Below are 18849 nucleotides of genomic sequence, written 5' to 3'. Positions count from 1 at the left end.
TTGTTGTTTGGCGGGCCTGGGCTGGGGATTCGAACCTGCCACCTTAGGTGTATGTGGCTGGTGCCTTAGCCGCTTGAGCCACAGGCGCCGAGCCGTGTTTATTATTTTTTGAGACAGAGTTTTACTTTGTTGCTCTGGGTAGAGTGTCATGGCATCATAGCTCACAGCAACCTCAAACTCTTGGGCTCAAGCCATTCACTTGCCTCAGCCTCCCCAGTAGCTGGGACTACAGGCACCTACCACAACACTTGGCTATTTTTAGAGACAGGGTCTTGCTCAGGCTGGTCTTGAATTCAGGAGCCCAAGCAATCCACCTGCCTCAGCCTCCCAGAGTGCTAGGATTACAGGTGTGAGCCACCGTGGCTGGCCTCAGAAAGGTTCTGTAGTTATGAGTGAAGCTGAAATTCTCTGGGCCATCATTGCTTCATGGGAACAATAGTTGCTCCCTCCATGGACTGCCATGTGGATGAAATGAGATGAAGTGTATTAGTTAGGAAGGACTGAGTTAGGCTCAGTAACAAGCAGACCCAATGACACCATAGATCCATCAGCCCAGACTTGCTTCTCATGATTGTTGTGGTGGTGAAGGGAAAACAACAAATTACTCACTTCCAAGAAGTGATACATGCAGACTCTATTCACATTTCATTGGCTAATGTAAGTCACATGGCCACCTGTAATGTCAGTGGGGTGGGAAAGATGACTGTCTTCTAGAATCAGAACTATGGTTACGAGAGCGGCGCCAGTAGCTCAAAGGAGTAAGGCACCAGCCCCATATACTGGAGGTGGCGGGTTCAAACCCGACCCTGGCCAAAAACTGCAAAAACAAACAAAAAAACTCCTTCAGAACCATGGTTACAGGCCAGATGCAGTGGCTCATGCCTGTAATCCCAGCACTTTGGGAGGCTGCGGTGGGCAGATAGCCTGAGTTTATAGGTTCCAAACCAGCCTAAGCTAGAGGGAGACCCTGTCTCTAAAAATAGCTAGATGTTGTGGTGGGCGCCTGTAGTCCCAGCTACTCCGGAGGCTGAGGCAAGAGAATCACTTAAGCTCAAGTGTTAGATGTTACTGTGAGCTATGATGCCAGAGCACTCTACCAGGGACAACAAAGTAAGACCCTGTCTCACAAAAAAACAAACAAACAAAAAAACCCAACATGGTTACAATAACACATAGTATGGGCTCGGCGCCTATAGCTCAACCGGCTAAGGCGCCAGCCACGTACACCTAAGGTGGCGGGTTTGAATCCCCAGCCCGGACCCGCCAAACAACAATGATGACTGCAACCAAAAAATAGCCGGGCGTTGTGGCGGGCGCCTGTGGTCCCAGCTACTTGGGAGGCGGAGGCAGGAGACCTGCTTGAGCCCAGGAGTTGGAGGTTGCTGTGAGCTGTAATGCCACGGCACTCTGCCCAGGGGGACAGCTTGAGGCTCTGTCTCAAAAAAAAAAAAAAAAAAAAAAAAAAAACCACATAGTATGTACAATAGTTAGCACTATGTCTGGTATACAGCAGGTGCTCTATAAATGGGCACCATTGACTCGGTGCCTGTAGCACAGTGGTTACGGCTCCAGACACATACATCAAGACTGGAGGGTTCAAACCTGGCCTAGGCCAGCTAAACAACGACAACTGCAACAAAAAATAGCCAGGCATTGTGGCGGGTGCCTGTAGTCCTAGCTACTTGGGAGGCTGAGGTTAGAGAATTGCTTAAGCCCAAGAGTTTGAGGTTGCTGTGAGCTGTGACTCCACAGTACTCTACTGAGGGTGACATAGTAAGACTCTGTCTCAAAAAAAAAATAAAATAAATAAATAGGCACCATTATAGGAGAGGTTTAAGGGCTTTAATGGCTAATACTTCAAATTATTATGCTTTGTGAAAGGGTAAACTGAGGCCCTCCTCTCTACCCTTCCCTCCCCTCCCCCTGCTTCTCAAAGTGGTGGGAAAAAACTACAGCAGCCATTTCCAAAGAAGCATTTATTGATATTCAGGGTCCATGCTAGAGGCTCTTAAGGCTCAGGGCAAGACTGACAAGACAGATCCCATTGCTAAGGAGACAGCCTAGATTGCAAAGGGAGGACATGCCATGATAGCGGAAGAAATTCTGGCGAAGGGCATTGTATTTGGGGTCCTTCTCCTGTAGCTGGCGGTAGGGGTCAGGGCCCTGGTGGCTGCCTGCCACCTCCCCGCCCAGGCCCCGCTCCTTCTCCACAGTCTGCAGGGCCCACATAGCAGCTGTGGTGTGGGGCTCCAGCCAGCGGGCGTTGATAGTGGCCAGCATAAGGCTCAGGAACAGCAGACAGAGCTGGCAGGGATGGCAGGAGAACAAAGTGAGCCATGTCTGGGAGGCAGCAGGGGCCCTAGGGAGGGCCCTTGTACATCCCCCCAGACTAGAGTTGGATGCAGGACAGTACTGGACAAAGCCGGCCTCCCCCTCTTTCCCAGAGCCCAGACTGAGGTCTCCAAAGCAGAGGTCCAGCTCTTGTATCCTGAAACTGGCAGTTCCTAAGGAAAGGTTTCATCTTCATCTCTTCTATTCCCTACCCCCAAACCCCCTGAGCCTCCTCTCCACAGAAACTGACACTGGGTCCACAGAGAAAGGAAATAAAAAGTCTGTCAAGTTCCAGTTATTCATAATCCTCTCCTGTCTCTGTAAAATTATTCTTGAAACACCTGCCCATTATCTGAGGAACACAATGAGGGCAAGAGGCAGGCAGGGTAGAGGGATCTGAGATACAGAGATGGTGCCTTACCTTGTGGCTGGGGAAATGTGTAGATGGGGGTAGGAAACTGAAAACTCCAAGTCAGGCTGGTTTTGAAACAATGAGCTGGGGTCAGTGCCCCAGCCCAGCTGAGTCACCACAGCTTGGTGGCAGGCCCAGACAGGGAGAGGAGAGGAAGTAGAAGTCAACAGATGGACTCTGGGGGATAGACTAGGCTGATGAGGACAGTTGTGCAAGCTGTGCACTGCTCAAAGGTATCCAGAGCCCAGCTTTGTATCCAACAGGAAGAATGGGGACTTTATTTTCTCTCAAAAAGGTACAACCATTGGAGGTCCTACAGTTGGGGTCCTGAAAACAAGTGTTCAGAGAGTAATGGTCCCAAGCCTGCATACCTGGCTAGCCTCCCAGAATGTGAGCTGAGCCCAGGCATACTGTGAAGCCAAGATGCAGAGGTTGATGAAGGCACAGCCCATGGACGTGTGAAAGTAGAAAGGGAAGAGTTTGCTTTGCACTAGGCCAAAGGTATGTCGGGGAAGGCCTCGGAAAAGCAGGAAGCCTGTGGGATAAGGAGGCCACAAGCCTGTTAGGATACTTCCATTTCCCCCTCTCACTTCTGTCCCCACCACTGGTATTCATGACATCAAGGGAGAGGGGTCCCTACCTGAGACGAAGGTCACCCACATTTGCATGCCCCAGGCACCTGACAAAACCAGTAGGTGGACCATCTTAATCAGGCCTCCCGAGTTCCCGCCTTCCTCCATCTCGCAGCCCTAGGAAGGAGGCACCCGGTGGCTCAGAGCCTTACCTTTGCCCTGTGGCCTTCAGACCCTGTGACACAAATCCAGTAGAGATCCAGAGAAAGTAGCCCAGAAATGACAGTGAGAAAGACTCAAGGCAGTCCTGTGACAACCTCTAACCCTATGTCTCCAAATGTCAGCCCTCAAAATCTCAGGATCTCTGGACCTCAACATCCATCTCAGAAACCCTCAAAGGTCAGCCTCAGAAGTTCAAGCCTACAGCCTTCAGAGATCACCCTGCTGACTCCCAAATATCGCCCCAGGGTTCTAACTGCTAAGATCTCTCCTCTCATGAGAGGATCCCAAAGCACCACGGAGACCCCATCTAATACTACCCCAAATCTCATCCCGAGGACACAGACCCCTCCGTTGGGAACCTGGAACTCCACGCGCAGCACCCAGAATCTGAGATCAGAGGCGCCGGGGCCAGACTAGATAGGCTCGGTACCTCACTCCCACGGTTCACCTCCGCCTCTTCCCCTGGTAGGTCCCACCCTCTCCAAACCAAGAAATTGTCCCGCCTCCCAGCTGAGCTTAGATGTGACTAATCGATTAGCAGAAATCCGCCTGGAATCCCGCCCCATCTGGCTTTTATCCCCTTAAGCTGCAGCTCCTTAGAGGGGCGGAAGCTGGAAGGCACCAATGAGGCCTTCGGCTCCCACGGCGGGGGCGGAGCTAAAATGTCGGCCACACCCCTCTCTGTGACTCTGCCTTCAGCCTTCGCATTTTAATGCGATGGTGTCCCCGCAGGATCAAATTTCAGCGTTAAAGCTGGGGACTGGCTTCGCGGTCCCTGATTGGGAGAGCATGAATAGGTGGTATGTGGTAGGTGGGAGTGGAAGGGAGTCTGGGGTGAATCCGAGTCACAGCCCAGGGGCGGGGCCGAGGTTGATGACCCCGCCCCTTTCCCCAAAGAACTCTCGCAGGAGAAACTGCGGAAGAAAGAACCGAGGTGGGAGGGGGAAGGGAGGCAAGAACCGGGACCTGCTAGCTATTGGCGCTCAGAAAGGCTTCTCCTTTTCCCCTCCAAGCCTTCCAGGGCTCCCATGGTGCCCAGGTCTCGGGGCCCAGGTCTCGTGATGTTCAAGAACATTGAGCTTCCTAATACCGTATGGTAGGCGCTAGCCTGGATTATTTTTCTTTTCTTCTTCTTTTTTTTTTTTTTTTTTTTGAGACTGTCTCACTTTGTCATCCTTGGTAGAGCCATGGCCTTATAGCTCACAGCAACCTCAAACTTTTGGGCTTAAGCAATTCTCTTGCCTCAGCCTCCCGAGTAGCTGGTACTACAGGTGCCCATCAAAACACCCGGCTATTTTTAGAGATATGGTCTCACTTTGGCTCAGGCTGCTCTCAAACTCGTGAGCTCAACAATCCACCCACCTCGGTCTCCCAAGTGCTGGGGTTACAGGTGTGAGCCACCAAGCCCGACCATATTTCTTTTCTTTCTTTTTTTTCTTTTTGAGACAGAGTCTCAAGCTGTCGCCCTGAGTAGAGTGCTGAGGCGTCATAGCTCACAGCAACCTCTAACTCAGACTTGAGCGATCCTCTTGCCTCAGTTTTTCTTTTTCTTCAGAGACAGAGTTTCACTTTGTCGCCCTGGGTAGAGTGCTGTGGTGTCACAGCTCACAGCAACCTCCAGCTCTTGGGCTTAGACGATTCTCTTGCCTCAGCCTCCAGAGTAGCTGGGACCACAGGCACCTGCCACAATGCCCGGCTATTTTTTTGTTGCAGTTTGGCTGGGGCCGGCTTTGAACCCCCATCGGTATATGGGGCCAGCGCCCTACTTATTGAGCCACAGGCGCCGCCCAGTTTTTATATTTTTAATAGAGAAGGGGTCTCGGTTTTGCTCAGGCTGGTCTCAAACTCGTGAGCTCAAGCAATCCACCCGCCTCAGCCTCCCAGAGTGTTAGAATTACAGGCATAAGCCACCGCGCCTGGCCTGGATTATTTTCCTTTTTTTTTTTTTTGAGACAGAGCCTCAAGCTGTCCCCCTGGGTAGAGTGCTGTGGCATCACAGTTCACAGCAACCTCCAACTCCTAGGCTCAAGTGAGTCTCCTGCCTCTGCCTCCCAAGTAGCTGGGATCACAGGCACCCACCACAACACCTGGCTATTGTTTTTGTTTTTTGGGTTGCAGCCTTCATTGTTGTTTGGCAGCCCGGGCTGGATTTGAACCTGCCACCTTAGGTGTATGTGGCTGGTGCCTTAGCCCCTTGAGCCACAGGCGCCGAGCCTGGATTATTTTTCTTAATCAAAACAGTCCAATAACATGGATAATATAACATCTCATATATAGTTGGAGACTCTTGATGTATGGAGAGGCTCAGTAAGGCTTCCAATATCACACAGCTGGGAAGGGTCTGGGATGAATTTAGGTCGTCCAACTGGCAGATCTTCTTGCTTAATCATCATGCTTTACTGCCTCTGGAAGTGAGGACCTCCATGAGGCAGTGCCTCTTGAATTGGTAACCTACAACATTTCAGGCAGAAGAATAACGGGTGCAAAGATTCAGTGAATGCTGAAAGGATGCCCAGCATTCAATTAGGTGCTCAAAAACTATGAATCTACAACAGGATTAAGGAAGATTTTTACAGAGGATATGCTGAGTAGGGTTTTGAAGGGTGTGTTAGGAGTAGTCCAGGCAGAATGAGCCAGGGGAAGGACACCAGGTGAAAGGCCCAGCAAGGACAACAGAAGAGAAAGGACTATATGGCTTGGGGAACAGGCTGAGTGTGACCCAGGGAAAGGTGCCTTTTACCTAGAAGTTTTTCTAGGCAGTCTTACCCTAGATTTCTCCATCTGTGTCAACCCTAACAATACTGGAGGGGGAGGGAGCATTGATGTGAGATACAGAACTGAGTTCTTGTCTGTTCCCAGCCTGACATAGCACAGCCCTGGGCACCAGTGCATCTAAGCTTATTGAATATATATGCCCTGCCTCTCCTGCACACTCTATGTCTCCTATTTACCTATGGAGCTAGATCAAAAGTCCTATGCTTGACCTTCAATGTCTGAACACTCTATTAGGGTTTTGTCCTGCTAACCTCCTGATGATTCTACTTGGGCCTACTTGATGATTCTACTTGACCCTTCTACTCAGGGTCTTCTGAGTCTTTTGTGTTGCCCAGCCCAACCCCTGGAGCTGGGATCATCTTTCATACAAGTACCATAAAGGACAGTCAGTGCTGAGGTCACTCTGGGGGTGTCAGAAAGGCATTGGGACAAGGAGGCTGGTCTCAAGGCAGCCCCTATCCATTCTATTTGCAGCGACCCTCTTTTGGCCGGTGTACCCCGGGACCCTGAATACTCTGTGTCCTACCTGCCCTCACCTTCCTCACCCTCCGTGTGTTTGCCTGCTAACGGGAAGTGTGATAAGTACTGGGGTTCGTTGGGGGGCTGCCCTAGGACTGGGGGACTGGGAGGGGCTGGGAATGCAAGAAGTTCTCTGGGCTGGCCCTCAATGGAACCCTCACCCTCAGGCTCTGCCTCAGACAAGACTTTGCACTATACAACTCACTGGTCCAGGACCTCAGAGACAGAGACAGCGGAACCTGCTGCTTCCGAGGACACAGTGAAAAGTGTAGACTGGAGGACAGGGTGGGGCTCGGGGCCTCAGCCACAAGGGACTCCCTCATTTTCCAACCCGGATCTGCCAAAGGAACGCTGTAACGACCAGGACCTTTTGAAGAGGCTTCACAGCATAGCTAAGGTCACCTTTACTCAAGGAAAACACTGCCACCAATCACAACACAAACAAACCACCAATCAAGGAAAACACTGCCATCTACCAATGTGGGGCTTAGAGAAGGCCCTGTGGGGCAGGGGGAACCTTATTAAGAACACACGTGCGCGCGCGCTCGCACACACACACACACACACACACACACACACACTGTGTTTTCAGCACCCAGGACAGCACCTGGCAAGCAGCAAGCCCTTGATAAACATGTCTTAATGAATGGTTAAAGGAATGAAGGGAAGGAATGTGCATGGTTGTGTATTATCAGTAGAGTTTTGCCTGTAATTGTCTCTGGTTTGACCTTGCTTGTGTGTCTTAGATGTATGCAAGTGGGTGCCCTAGGTCTTATGACTTGTTGGTCTTCATGGCTGTGTCTGAAGTCATGTGTCTGTGTGGCTGTGGTTTTGTCTTTCAGTAACTGTGTTCGTTATGTGTTGAGTACTGTTGATGTACCTTGAAGACATTGTTGACGTCATTTGTCCCTAAGGAGAAGGGCCATTACCTGAGCCTAAGCCAGAGACAGGGCTGGCATTGTGTAGGAGCCAGCCAAGGCTCTGCGCTGTTAAGGAGCAGTCACATAGGAAAAGCCACACAAGTACATTTCTAAGCATGTGTGGAGCAAGGTGTGGGGGAGGTTCATGAATGTGCCTGGCAGTTTTGCCTGCACTCATGGTTTAGGACACCCAGAACTCAGTAGACTCAAGTCTTATCCAGCCCTCCAAACAGGGTTGGGGTGAGCAGGTAGGCAGCCTAGGGACACATTTCCACTCCTCTCTTGTTCACCTTCCCTAGAAGCCTGTGGAGGCCAGCTCTTCCAAAGTCAAAGGTGAGACTCTTTCTTCCCAACAGGACTGTATAAGAATGATTTGCCAGTTTCTCCCTCTACTCTCTGCCCTTGTGTCAGCTGGCCCCTGTTCTGTACCTTAACCCCTATCCCTACCTTTAGTCTAAGCCTCTGCTGACCTCTGCCCTTCCCTTGCCCCCGCCCTGGCTCACCCTCACCTCTGCCTACAGCTAAATCCATTATGGTGGTTTCCGACTCCCAGAAACTTCTGCGGTGTGAACTGGAATCCCTTAAGAGCCAGCTACAGGCCCAGACCAAGGTGAATTACTTCAGCCCCACACCCAGAAATCTTTTGCTCTCTCCTTCCAACACCAAGTCTGACCTCTTCCCCATTAGGCTTTTGAGTTCCTGAACCACTCAGTGACCATGTTGGAGAAGGAAAGCTGCCTGCAGCAAATCAAGATTCAGCATCTTGAAGGTAAGGACTGGTAGAAGGTCAAGGTCAGGCCGAAGATTGGCTCTGGGGGAGGGTGGAAGTGGGTTAGGCCAGAGAAATGGAAGTTGGAAGAATCTGGGTTCTAAAGCAAGGTCAGGCCAAGCTTAGGGCAAAGTAGGTTCAGACCTGGGCTCAAGGCGGGCTCAGTCAAAGTCTCACCCTTTCTGCAGAAGTGCTGAGCCCCACAGGACGGAAGGGAGAGAAGGACGGACCCAGGTGGAGTATGGAGCAGGGCCGGCAGGAGCTGTATGGGGCCCTGGCCCAGGGCCTGGAGGGGCTGCAGAAGACCCTGCGTGACAGTGAGGAGCTGCAGCGGGTCCGCACCACACGCTGTCTGCAGCTCCTGGCCCAGGAGATCCAGGACTGGTGGGTGTTGGTAGAAGGGCTTCCTGGGGGCCAAGGAGGGGGACCAGAGGCAGAACAGTGGAAATGGGAGAGGCCTGGGCAAGCAGGTGGGGGAGGGGGCAGTGGAAAGCTTAGAATGAGAGACTGGTGGGAGATAGATGGCTGGTGTGGGGGCGAAATGGGGGGATAACATTGGGAGGCCAGAGGCAGGAAAGACAGGAAGTTGGAGGTGGGATGGTGACTGAGGCCACAAGATCAGGAAGCTGGGGGTGGCTGGGAAGGCCAAGGTACAGGACACTGTAGAGCAGGAGGTGGGGGCACAGGAGATGGGAAGAAGGTTGAATGAGGGTGGGAGAGGCAGAGAAGGTGGGAGGCTGGGATGTGGAAGAGAGAAGGGGCTGAGGGGGGTGGCAGAGGTTGTAGTAGGACGGGGAAAGAGGGCAGGGAGTGAGGGGAGGGGGATAGAGCCTAGGGCATAGCTGGTTGGAAAGCAGGTGAGAGCCACTGGACAGGGAGCACTGGTCTAGGCTGTATTGTCCCTTCAGCAAGAAGTTCCTGTGGGAGGAGTTGGAACTGGTGCGGGAGGACGTGAACTTCATGTACAAGAAACTACGTGAGTGCCTGGATCCCCAGCCAGGAGTGGGGAGGTCCTTCTGTGCAGCTCTGGTCTCCCTGAGTCCCCTTCCTCCACAGAGCTACAGGAGGGTGAGATTTCAGAGAACCTGGTGAACATCCAGAAGATGCAGAAGACACAGGTGAAGTGCCGAAAGGTGAGTGGAGAAGATTGGGACCTTGTGTAGGTCCCTAAGATATGGGGATCTCTGCCAGCCTCCACCATCAGATTGGAGCCTGAGTTCCAATCCCAGATTGCTAGTCACTGTTGTGTGACTGTGGGCAAGTCCCTGGGCTCCTCTGGGCCACAGCTGCCTCATTTGTATAATGGGTATAATAATGACACATCCCCGGCTTGGCGCCTGTGGCTCAACTGGCTAAGGCGCCAGCCACATACACCTGAGCTGGCAGGTTCGAATCCAGCCCGGACCTGCCAAACAACAATGACGGCTGCAACCAAAAAGTAGCTGGGGGTTGTGGCAGGCGCCTGTAGTCCCAGCTACTTGGGAGGCTGAGGCAGGAGAATTGCTTGAGCCCAGGAGTTGGAGGTTGCTGTGAGTTGTGATGCCATGGCCCCCCAGGGCAACAGCTTGAGGCTCTGTCTCAAAATAAATAAATAAATAATGACACATCCCTATCCAATCTATGTTAACTGAGTGTTAAATACTTTTGAACAGGGCTGGGCACCTTGCTTCATTGTCATTATTGTTATCACTGTTCTCTCATTCTCTCATCACCACCCTGTGCCCTGGCCCCAGATCCTTACCAAGATGAAGCAGCAGAGTTGTGAGACACCTACCTGCCTTGAGAGTGAGGAGATGCTGCCAGGAGGCAGTGGGTGCTGGAAGGATGAACTCCAAAAGGAACTGAGTGACATATGGTGATGCTCAGCTCCCAGTCTGACATCTGACCCATGACCCTCATCTGACCCACTCCTCCCAAATGGACCTCCAGAACTTGGAGCCCACTTGAGTCCAGATAACCCTCTCAACCCTCTCCTCCCAGGACTCACGCCTGCTACCCCTCCCCCCCTTTACCTCTGGGGGTGCTGTCCCCACCCTGAGCAGTCTGGAGTGTCCCAGGGCCTCCGTCTCCCTATCTCCCCATCCCACAGGGCTGCTGTGCACGCGCTGCAGGACTCCATCGACAGCCTCACCATGTGCTCCAGGGCCCGTCCCAGGGACTCAAGCCTCAAGGGTGAGGGAGGCTGAGCGCTGCTCAGGGGTAGGAGGTCATTCTTCAGCTTCACTCATGGAGGTCATGTTCAAAGGGTCTGTTTAGGAATCACATCTGTTAGGTCTTATTCTGTGGTCAGATTAAGGAATCGCTGGAGGTCACATTAGGGAGTCACTTGGGGTTTCATCCAGGAGTCACATTCAGGGTCACTGGGATGTTTTATAAGAGTCAATGAGGTAAAATTCAAGAGTCATTAAGTCATAATTTGGTGTCACTTGGGTCACATTCAAGGGACATGAAGGTCATGGTCAGGGATCATTGAGGTATAAACAGACCTGACCCCATATTGGAGGGTCACATTCTGGATTCCTGTCCCTCTCGTAGGCTGCAAGGAGCAGTGGTATGTGAGGTCTCCACTCCATTCCTGGGACTCAGACTCGGACTCAGACCAAGACCTTTTCCAGCCACCTTTCAGCAAGAGTCGCTCCTTCCCACCAGGTACATAGCCCCAGCCCCTGCTCCACCTGGCCTGCCCTTGACTCCTACTGTATGGTCCCTCGGGGCTCCAATCTGGTCCCTGACCTGCAGCCCTGGGGTTCTCTGGAGCAGGCTGGCTCCTCACCCATCCTCTCTATCTACAGCCTGAGCAGCTGGGACTGCTCTCCCTGAAGACCCTTCCAGAGAGAAAATAAAATAGCCGAGACCCTCCTCTATCCCTGGACTGTTGGTCTTACTGCCTCTGGTGTCTGGGAATCCCCGCCCCCACCTTCCAATTTACTCCTCAGTGTTGAGGTGTAGAGACCCCAGAGGCCAATCCGTACGTGTGGGCCTAGCTTAATCAGGGGCAGAGTGAGGCAAGATTTAGTATATAACAAGCTCAGGAGTCATTCTGTTCACACATCAGTGGCCAGAGAGGCTCGTCCACACTGGCCACAGAGCTGTCCTCTCTGGGGTGCCCTGGCAATCTAGTCCGCGGCCCCTACTGCCCAAATGGGGAAACTGAGGCCCAGAGAGGGAGGGAGGGGCGCGGCGCACGGTCAGGCTCTGAAGCCCCGCCTTTCTTTTCCCCTCAGCGTCCCCCGCCACAGGGCCCTCCCTCTCGAATATCCCTCTAGGGAATCTGAACTAACTCTCCCCGCCCCCAAAGGAACCCGAGGCCCCGCCCTTCACCGCCAAAGAGCCGCCACAAGGCCCCACCCCACGGGGTTATGCAAATAAGCGATCCGGAGGCTCCGCCTCTCCCTCCTCGGGGGAGTCTGCGCCGCGCGGTCGGGCAGGGCAGACCGCGTTTCCATCTCAGCGTCCGGTAGCGCCGCCGGCTGTCTGTCTTGTCTGTCCTCCCGTGCTGGGGCAGTCCAGGCTGAGCAGGGGCTCAGGCGGCGGTGGCCTAGACCCGGTGAGGGGGGCTTGGGGGCGCCCCATTACTCCCTCCCCCGGGCTTCTGACCCTCTGTCGGTGGGTCCTCTGCTCCTGCGGGTCTGGTCCCTTCCGGTCCAGCATGGGGAGGGGGAGGGGAGGCGGTAAGCTGGGGCTTCACGACGCAGCTGAGGAAGGGGAGCGTAGGGAAGGGACCCCTGAGGAGCCAAGCGACGGGGTAGGGGGGTGAGGGTGGCTGTGGGTTACTGTGCTTGTGTGGTTGTCATTGTATGTCAGTGTGTGGTGTGCAGCTCTTATTGTGTGACTATGATTGTGCAGCTTCAGGAGTCTGTCGGGGTGTGTGTGTGTGCATGAGACTGTCATTGTATGGCTGTCGTTGTGGGCACCACTCTGATGGTTGGTGTGTGTGTGTGACTGCCTTTGGGTGGCTGTGTGACTACCACTGAATGTGGCTGTCTTGGTGTCCCTGTGGTGGTGTGCATATGACTGTCATTGTGTGGCCGCTGTTGTGTGTTCACTCTGATAGTGTATGTGTGGCTGTGATCATCTGCCTTTCCAGTGTGGCCCTGTGTGTGAGTGTATATCATGGTCCATCTATGTGCTCTTCCGTGGCCATGTGGCTGTGTTTGTGGATGCACCATGTCTCTCCCATGACTGTCAGTGTGGATGAGACACTGTTGGTGTGTGTGGCTCTTATTGAGTGTCTTGTAATTGGGGGCGTAACACTGTGACCGGTTTTGTTATCCCCACTGTGTCTCTCTCTTTACCGTGACTCATTAAGTGGGTTATACATCCCTGACCATGGTAGGGTGAAGGGTTGTATGGAGGCTGGATGGTGTGTAGGGTCTCCTAATGTGGTCCTCGGTATGTTTGGGAGGGAGGACTTGTTTGATTTATGTTGTCTGTGACAGGCTGTGTGCCAACTGTACCTTGTGTGTGTTGGACACCTGTCTGAATGGGCGAGCCTGTCTTGTACACCAGGAGCCAGCAGCCAGCACAGTGCCTGAAAGTGATCAGGTGCTCAGTCTCCTTGTTGAGGTGGACAGTATGCCATCATGTGTGTGTGTGTGGATGTTTCTGTGGTGTCTGGAATGGAGGCTAATGTTGGGTTATGCACCCCATGGGTGCTGGTGTGGGTGACCCTGTGGCCATCTGGGACCTCTGGCTACCCTCACCACACATCACACTGCAGAGCAAGCCTTGTGCCTACCCTAACCTGCCCAGGCCTCGGTTTCCACGTCTGCACAATGGGGGTGACCATCCCTGCCCTGCTGGGCACTAGGAGCGGCTGTGAGTCTGTGGGCGTGGCAGCAGATCGTGGGAAGCCATAGGGCACTTTCACAGGTGAGATTAAGCTGTTAGAATGGTGAAGCACTAGGGGCTGGGGATAGACTGGGGACAGGGAAGAGGAGAACGTGGAAGCTGACAGCATGGGAGGAGGGGGAAGGAAGGAATGGCAGCTGGGAGAGGAGGAGAGCCTGGCTATCAGCCCAAATCTGGGGACAGAGAGAGGGGCCCCTATGGAGACCATGGGGGAAGGGACTCAGAGGAGTGGTCTGGTGCTTGGTCCCCCTGGAGAAAGAGGATTAGATCCCCTAAAAACTAGTGGGGGGAGGGGTTCTCATAAAGCTGGAGGAATCTTTTCTAAAGGCCCAGGAAGAGGAGTCCTCCTAAGAGGCTTGGGGTGGAATCTCCTATGTAGACTACAGAGAAAGAGGACTACTCTGGGGGTGGTGTCAGGGGAGGCAGGTGTCTCCAGTGGGCAGGGTCAGGGCAAGATGTGGATTACAGGGCTGTGGCCAAAAGGCTCAGGAGGCAGAGCCAGGGCTTCCTATTGTCTTCAAGGCTAGTGGCTAGAGGACTCTCAGATGTGACCTGAGCCTCCCCCTAGGTCCTGTCCTGGAGTCCCCACTCCCTCCCTACCTCCACAGGCCTGGCTTTCACCATGGCAGGAGGAAGACCACACCTGAAGAGGAGTTTCTCCATCATTCCCTGCTTTGTCTTTGTGGAGGTAAGAACCCTAGTACCCTCCCCAAAGGGAGCATGCCCTTCCTCTTTTTCTGTCTCTGCCCAACCTCAGTCTCCCTCCCTATATCCATTTTTCCATTTCTTTGGCTCTGGTCCTGCTGTGTCTCTCCCTGATCCCTCATTCTCTGCCTCTGTGGGATCTCTTTCAATGTCCCTTTTGTCTTAAGAAGTGGTTATAGAGCTTGGACTCAGAAGTGGTGCTCTCTGGGTTCCAGTCCCACTCTGCCTCATCCACTGCAGGACTCTGGGCACTGTGGGTACCCACCAGAGATTCAGTTTCCTCCTTCATCAAATGGGCATCTCTGTAGTTCCTCCTTCTCAGGGCTGTCATAAAGATAAAACATATAATTCATGGAAGAGACTTGGTACAAAGCCCTGCACACAGTAAGGGTTATACCCCTGGTAACTGACAGTGCTTCTATTCCTATTCTTTGTTTACTTGTTGGTCTGTTTCTCCACTAGCCACTATCTGTCTCTCTTTGAGTTTTGACCCTATTCTTACCTTCTCTCCCCAAACCCATCTCTCCTCTCCTCTCTCCTCTTTTCTCCTCTCTTCTTATCTCTTTCTCCTCTCCATCTCTCTCTTTGTTTCTTCCAAGCCCTGACCCTTCTTTCATGTCCTTCTGTATCTCCATCTCTCTGCCTTCCAGGTTCTCTTTAACTCCATCTCTGTGTCTCTGTCTTGTGGCCTCAGCTCGGGCCCTGACCCTCTCTCTTTTTTCCCCACCATGGCTCTGGGTGGCAGTCGGTGCTGCTGGGCATTGTGGTCCTGCTGGCTTACCGCTTGGAGTTCACAGATACCTTCCCAGTGCATACCCAGGGATTCTTCTGCTATGACAGTACCTATGCCAAGCCCTACCCAGGGCCTGAGGCTGTCAGCCGAGCACCTCCTGCACTCATCTATGCCCTGGTCACTGCTGGGCCCACACTTACGGTAAGACTGTGGTAGTCTCCTTGGTTGGGCCCTGGGGAGGACATCCCAGGAGGCAAGTGGGCCAGGTGGAGATGGGTAGAGAGCTGGGCTTGAAGGCCAAGAGGACCCTGCTTTTGTTTTGCTCATAGATCCTGCTGGGGGAGCTGGCTCGTGCCTTCTTCCCTGCACCACCTTCATCCATACCTGTCACTGGGGAGAGTACCATTGTGTCTGGGGCCTGTTGCCGCTTCAGCCCACCCCTGCGGAGGCTGGTCCGCTTCTTGGGTGAGAGATGCAACCCACAGTCAGCTCCATGGTAATGGGGTGTGATGGGTGCAGAGAAAAGGGTCATGGACAGAAAGGAAGAGGGCCTAGAAGTGCCATGGTGGTGGGTCTGGAGGGCAAAGAGACTTGGGTTCAGGCTAGAACCACCTGTGAAAGTGCCTTATGACTTCCCATGGTCTGCTGCCATGCCCACAGACTCACTAATAGAGATTGCAGGGACATGGACAGCCCCTAACCCAGCCATATGAAAGGCTCAAACATTCCACAAGGGAGTCTCAAAGAGAAAAGGTGGACGCAGGAAAAGAAGGAAAACAATGGAACCCCAGGGCAGGGAGATGAGACTCCAGTTACGTTTTAAACGGGGTCCCAGCTGCAACTGGTAGCAAAGAGCTTATCTGTAATGGTCTCCAGAGGGCTGGAGACCCAGTTTGGGTTTATTAGTAGTCCCAGGGAAAGAATAATCAATTCAGTAATAACCAGTCTGGGGACAGCTATAAAGAGGCCCAGAGATTCCCTTCAGGTTTTCTTGGAGGTCCTAGGTCATGGGCCCCAACTTTTTTTTTTTTTTTTTTTTTGAGACAGAGTCTCAAGCTGTTGCCCTGGGTAGAGTGCAGTGGCATCACAGCTCACAGCAACCTCAAACTCTTGGGCCTAATGAATTCTCTTGCCTTAGCCTCCCAAATAGCTGAGACTACAGGTGCCCACCATAATGCCTGGCTATTTTTTGTTGTAGTTGTCATTGTTGTTTGGCAGGCCCGTGCAGGATTCGAACTCACCACCTCTGGTGTATGTGGCTGGCATTCTAGCCATTGAGTTACAAGTGCCGAGCCAGTCTTGGGCCCAATCTTGATGTGATGGCGTTGAAAGGTCCATAATAGGCTTAGCACCTGTGGCTCAAGTGGCCAAGGTGCCAGCCCATATACCTAATTGGCGAGTTCGAATCCAGCCTGGGCCCGCCAAACCACAATGAAGGCTACAACCAAAAAGTAGCTGGGTGTTGTGGTATGCGCCTGTAGTCCCAGCTACCTGGGAGGTGGAGGCAAGAGACTCGCTTGAGCCCAGGAGTTGGAGGTTGCTGTGAGCTGTGATGCCACAGCACTCTACCCAGGGGGACAGCTTGAGGCTCTGTCTTAAAAAAAAAAAAAAAAAAAAAGAAAGGTCTATAATAGGGTTCCAAGGGAGGACCCACTCTGTTGTTGAGACAGAGTCTCATTTTGTTACCCCTGGTAGAGTGGTGGTGTCTTAGCTCATAGTAACCTCCAACTCTTGGGCTCTAGTGATTCACTTGCCTCGGCCTCCTAAGTAGGTGGGGCTACAGGCACCTGCCACAACACCCAGCTATTTTTAGAGACAGGGTCTGGCTCAGTCTGGTCTGGAACCTGTGAGCTCAGGCAATCCACCCTTCTTGGCCTCCCAACTGCTGGGATTACAGGTGTGAGCCACCAAGCCTGGCCCAGGATGCACTCTTGACATAGAGGTCATATCAGAGGGACAGAGGCCAGATGTACTATAATGAGGGTCCCATGGAGAGGAAGCCTAGAGTGCTGTTATGGTGGCCTCAAAGGAAGGAGGACCTTGGCTATGCTATCCTGGGAGTCCCAGGCGTGCTTTAATGGCAGTCATAGGAAGATGGAGATAAGGGTCCAGTGAGGGGGCTCTCAGGAGGAAGGCTGGGGACATTAGGTCCTGAAGCATGAACTCCCTCTCTTCTCCAATTCCCTAGGGGTCTACTCCTTCGGCCTCTTCACCACCACCATCTTTGCCAATGCAGGGCAGGTGGTGACTGGCAACCCCACTCCACACTTCCTGTCAGTATGCCGCCCCAACTACACGGCCCTGGGCTGCCAGCCGCCCTCACCAGACCGGCTAGGCCCCGATCGCTTTGTCACTGACCAGGGCGCCTGTGCTGGCAGCCCCAGCCTTGTAGCTGCTGCCCGCCGGGCCTTCCCCTGCAAGGACGCGGCTCTTTGCGCCTACGCAGTCACCTACACGGCGGTGAGTCCTGGGAGGTACAGGGTCAGAGATGGCGACATAGATTGGGTGGCAGCCAGCAGGCAAGGAGCCCACCACGACTGGAGCCTCTCTAGATGCAGGCCTAGTCTAGGTGCTGTGATACTGCCCCTTGGGCAGGAGCCTACTCCATTAGGTCTCTGGTTCCTTCCCTCATATCCTGGCCACACCCCCGAGCCTGGGTCAGGTGTGGCCCAATTGACTCCGCCCCTTTGGCATCTGACCACACCTCCTGACTCCGTAATGCCACACCCCAGGGAGGCTGTTGACTCCCTCCTATGGGATGAGGACATTGTCCGTAGAGCGCTGGATTCTGAAACCCTAGAGCTTAGCCGGGTCCCCACCATCCTACAGGCCTTGGATGTTGGCTAAGAGACTATGCAGGTGGGTTTGATTCAGCCCCCTGGAGTCCTTGTCCCGCCCCCCCGTTGCCCTGGCAACACCCCTTGCTCTTGACTGAGTTGGCACTTCTAGCTTTGTCGCCTGCTTTTCCCTGGCCATGCCCCCTATTGCTTACACTCCTCTTTCTGGCATCTGGGATTGTGCTTCTAATTTTTGTCAGTAATCGACTGGGGCCCAGGGACTCTACCTCCTGAAGGTCCTGGAGCTGCCCGTTAGCTCTGATTCCACTCTCTGGTTCTGTGGCCATGCCTAGATGCCCCTATCTGTAACTCCGTACTGAGGACGCTGACCTTGCCCACTGCTTTTGGGTGCTCTGGCCATGCCCCATAGCCCTACAGTTGGGGCCCACAGGACACCATGACCCCGATCCTTGGGGACTCTCCCTTTCCACCCCAATCCTTGATCCTTCTCCTTACCATTATGGTCACACCTCTTGCCAGAACCCTCTGGGAGTCCATGACTCCATCCCTGGAACCCCTGGCTACACCCTCCAACCCTGAGGCACTGGCCATCCCCCTTAATGTGAACACAGAGTCCACTTGGGTTCCCAGAATTTCCTCCCCTTGTCCCTTAACCATCTGGTTCCCACAGATGTACGTGACCCTCGTGTTCCGCGTGAAGGGCTCCCGTCTGGTCAAACCCTCGCTCTGCCTGGCCCTCCTGTGTCCAGCCTTCCTGGTGGGTGTGGTCCGTGTGGCCGAGTACCGCAACCACTGGTCCGATGTGCTGGCTGGCTTCCTGACTGGGGCAGCCATTGCTACCTTTTTGGTGAGTCCCCTCCCCAGCCATCCTGACATTGGAGACCCTTATCAGTCTCCTATCCCAAGAGGCAGGACCATATCACAGTGAAGGGTGTGAACTCTATGTTCCCTTGGGCCAGTCCCTTCACCTTACCCTGCTTTGGTGTTCTCATCTGTGAAATGGAAAACCAGGAGCAGGGTGAAGCACTGCAAGGAGTGCAAAATTTAAAAGGGTGGCAAAACACTCAGCAATCAGGATGAATAATTATTTTTTATTTCTGTAGAGTGCTGTGGTGTCACAGCTCATAACAACCTCAAACTCTTGGTCTTTTTTTTTTTTTTTTGAGACGGAGCCTCAAGCTATCCCCCTGGGTAGAGTGCCATGGCATCACGCTCACAGCAACCTCTAACTCCTGGGCTCAA

The 18849-nt window shown here is 53.3% G+C and overlaps 3 protein-coding genes across 9 annotated transcripts in view; 2 read left to right on the top strand and 1 right to left on the bottom strand.

Annotated features, from left to right (window-relative positions):
• Positions 1–1961: 1961 nt before the first annotated feature.
• On the bottom strand, positions 1962–4068 carry TMEM205 (transmembrane protein 205). Of its 5 annotated transcripts, none has more exons than XM_023518033.1 (4): positions 3897–4068; positions 3423–3492; positions 3115–3278; positions 1962–2304 (listed from the first exon to the last, which is right to left on the bottom strand). In XM_023518033.1, exons 2-4 carry the CDS (start codon positions 3481–3483, stop codon positions 1999–2001), a joined length of 531 nt encoding a protein of 176 aa, XP_023373801.1. In that variant the 5' UTR covers positions 3484–3492; positions 3897–4068; the 3' UTR covers positions 1962–1998. The 5 variants fall into 5 exon arrangements, with proteins under 5 accessions (XP_023373801.1, XP_023373800.1, XP_012665676.1 ...); XM_023518032.1 differs by having other exon boundaries at positions 3882–4067; XM_012810222.2 differs by having other exon boundaries at positions 3384–3492; positions 3897–4059.
• Positions 4069–4258: 190 nt separating this feature from the next.
• CCDC159 (coiled-coil domain containing 159) lies at positions 4259–11384 on the top strand. 2 transcript variants are annotated; one of them, XM_023518030.1, is made up of 13 exons: positions 4259–4337; positions 6787–6902; positions 6999–7228; positions 8051–8084; positions 8273–8361; positions 8439–8520; positions 8709–8904; positions 9429–9496; positions 9577–9653; positions 10254–10375; positions 10610–10692; positions 11056–11169; positions 11313–11384. In XM_023518030.1, the coding sequence occupies exons 1-13, from the start codon at positions 4327–4329 to the stop codon at positions 11315–11317; spliced, it is 1227 nt and encodes a 408-aa protein (XP_023373798.1). In that variant the 5' UTR covers positions 4259–4326; the 3' UTR covers positions 11318–11384. The 2 variants fall into 2 exon arrangements, with proteins under 2 accessions (XP_023373798.1, XP_023373799.1); XM_023518031.1 differs by lacking the exon at positions 11313–11384 and having other exon boundaries at positions 6787–6906; positions 6961–7228; positions 11056–11197.
• Positions 11385–12177: 793 nt separating this feature from the next.
• The window catches only part of PLPPR2 (phospholipid phosphatase related 2), a 9899-nt gene continuing 3227 nt past the window's right edge, over positions 12178–18849 (top strand). For both annotated transcript variants that reach the window (XM_003797942.3, XM_012810218.2), the window contains exons 1-6: positions 12178–13392; positions 13980–14059; positions 14822–15010; positions 15139–15274; positions 16998–17269; positions 18278–18454. In XM_003797942.3, the coding sequence (XP_003797990.1) occupies positions 13994–14059; positions 14822–15010; positions 15139–15274; positions 16998–17269; positions 18278–18454 (840 nt within the window). In that variant the 5' untranslated portion in view covers positions 12178–13392; positions 13980–13993. The remainder of the gene's footprint in view (positions 13393–13979; positions 14060–14821; positions 15011–15138; positions 15275–16997; positions 17270–18277; positions 18455–18849) is intronic.

The sequence above is a fragment of the Otolemur garnettii genome, unplaced genomic scaffold, assembly GCF_000181295.1.
Source record: "Otolemur garnettii isolate 467f Iridium unplaced genomic scaffold, OtoGar3 scaffold00127, whole genome shotgun sequence".
Taxonomy (NCBI): domain Eukaryota; kingdom Metazoa; phylum Chordata; class Mammalia; order Primates; family Galagidae; genus Otolemur; species Otolemur garnettii.
This window is presented reverse-complemented; position numbering and strand designations above follow the sequence as displayed.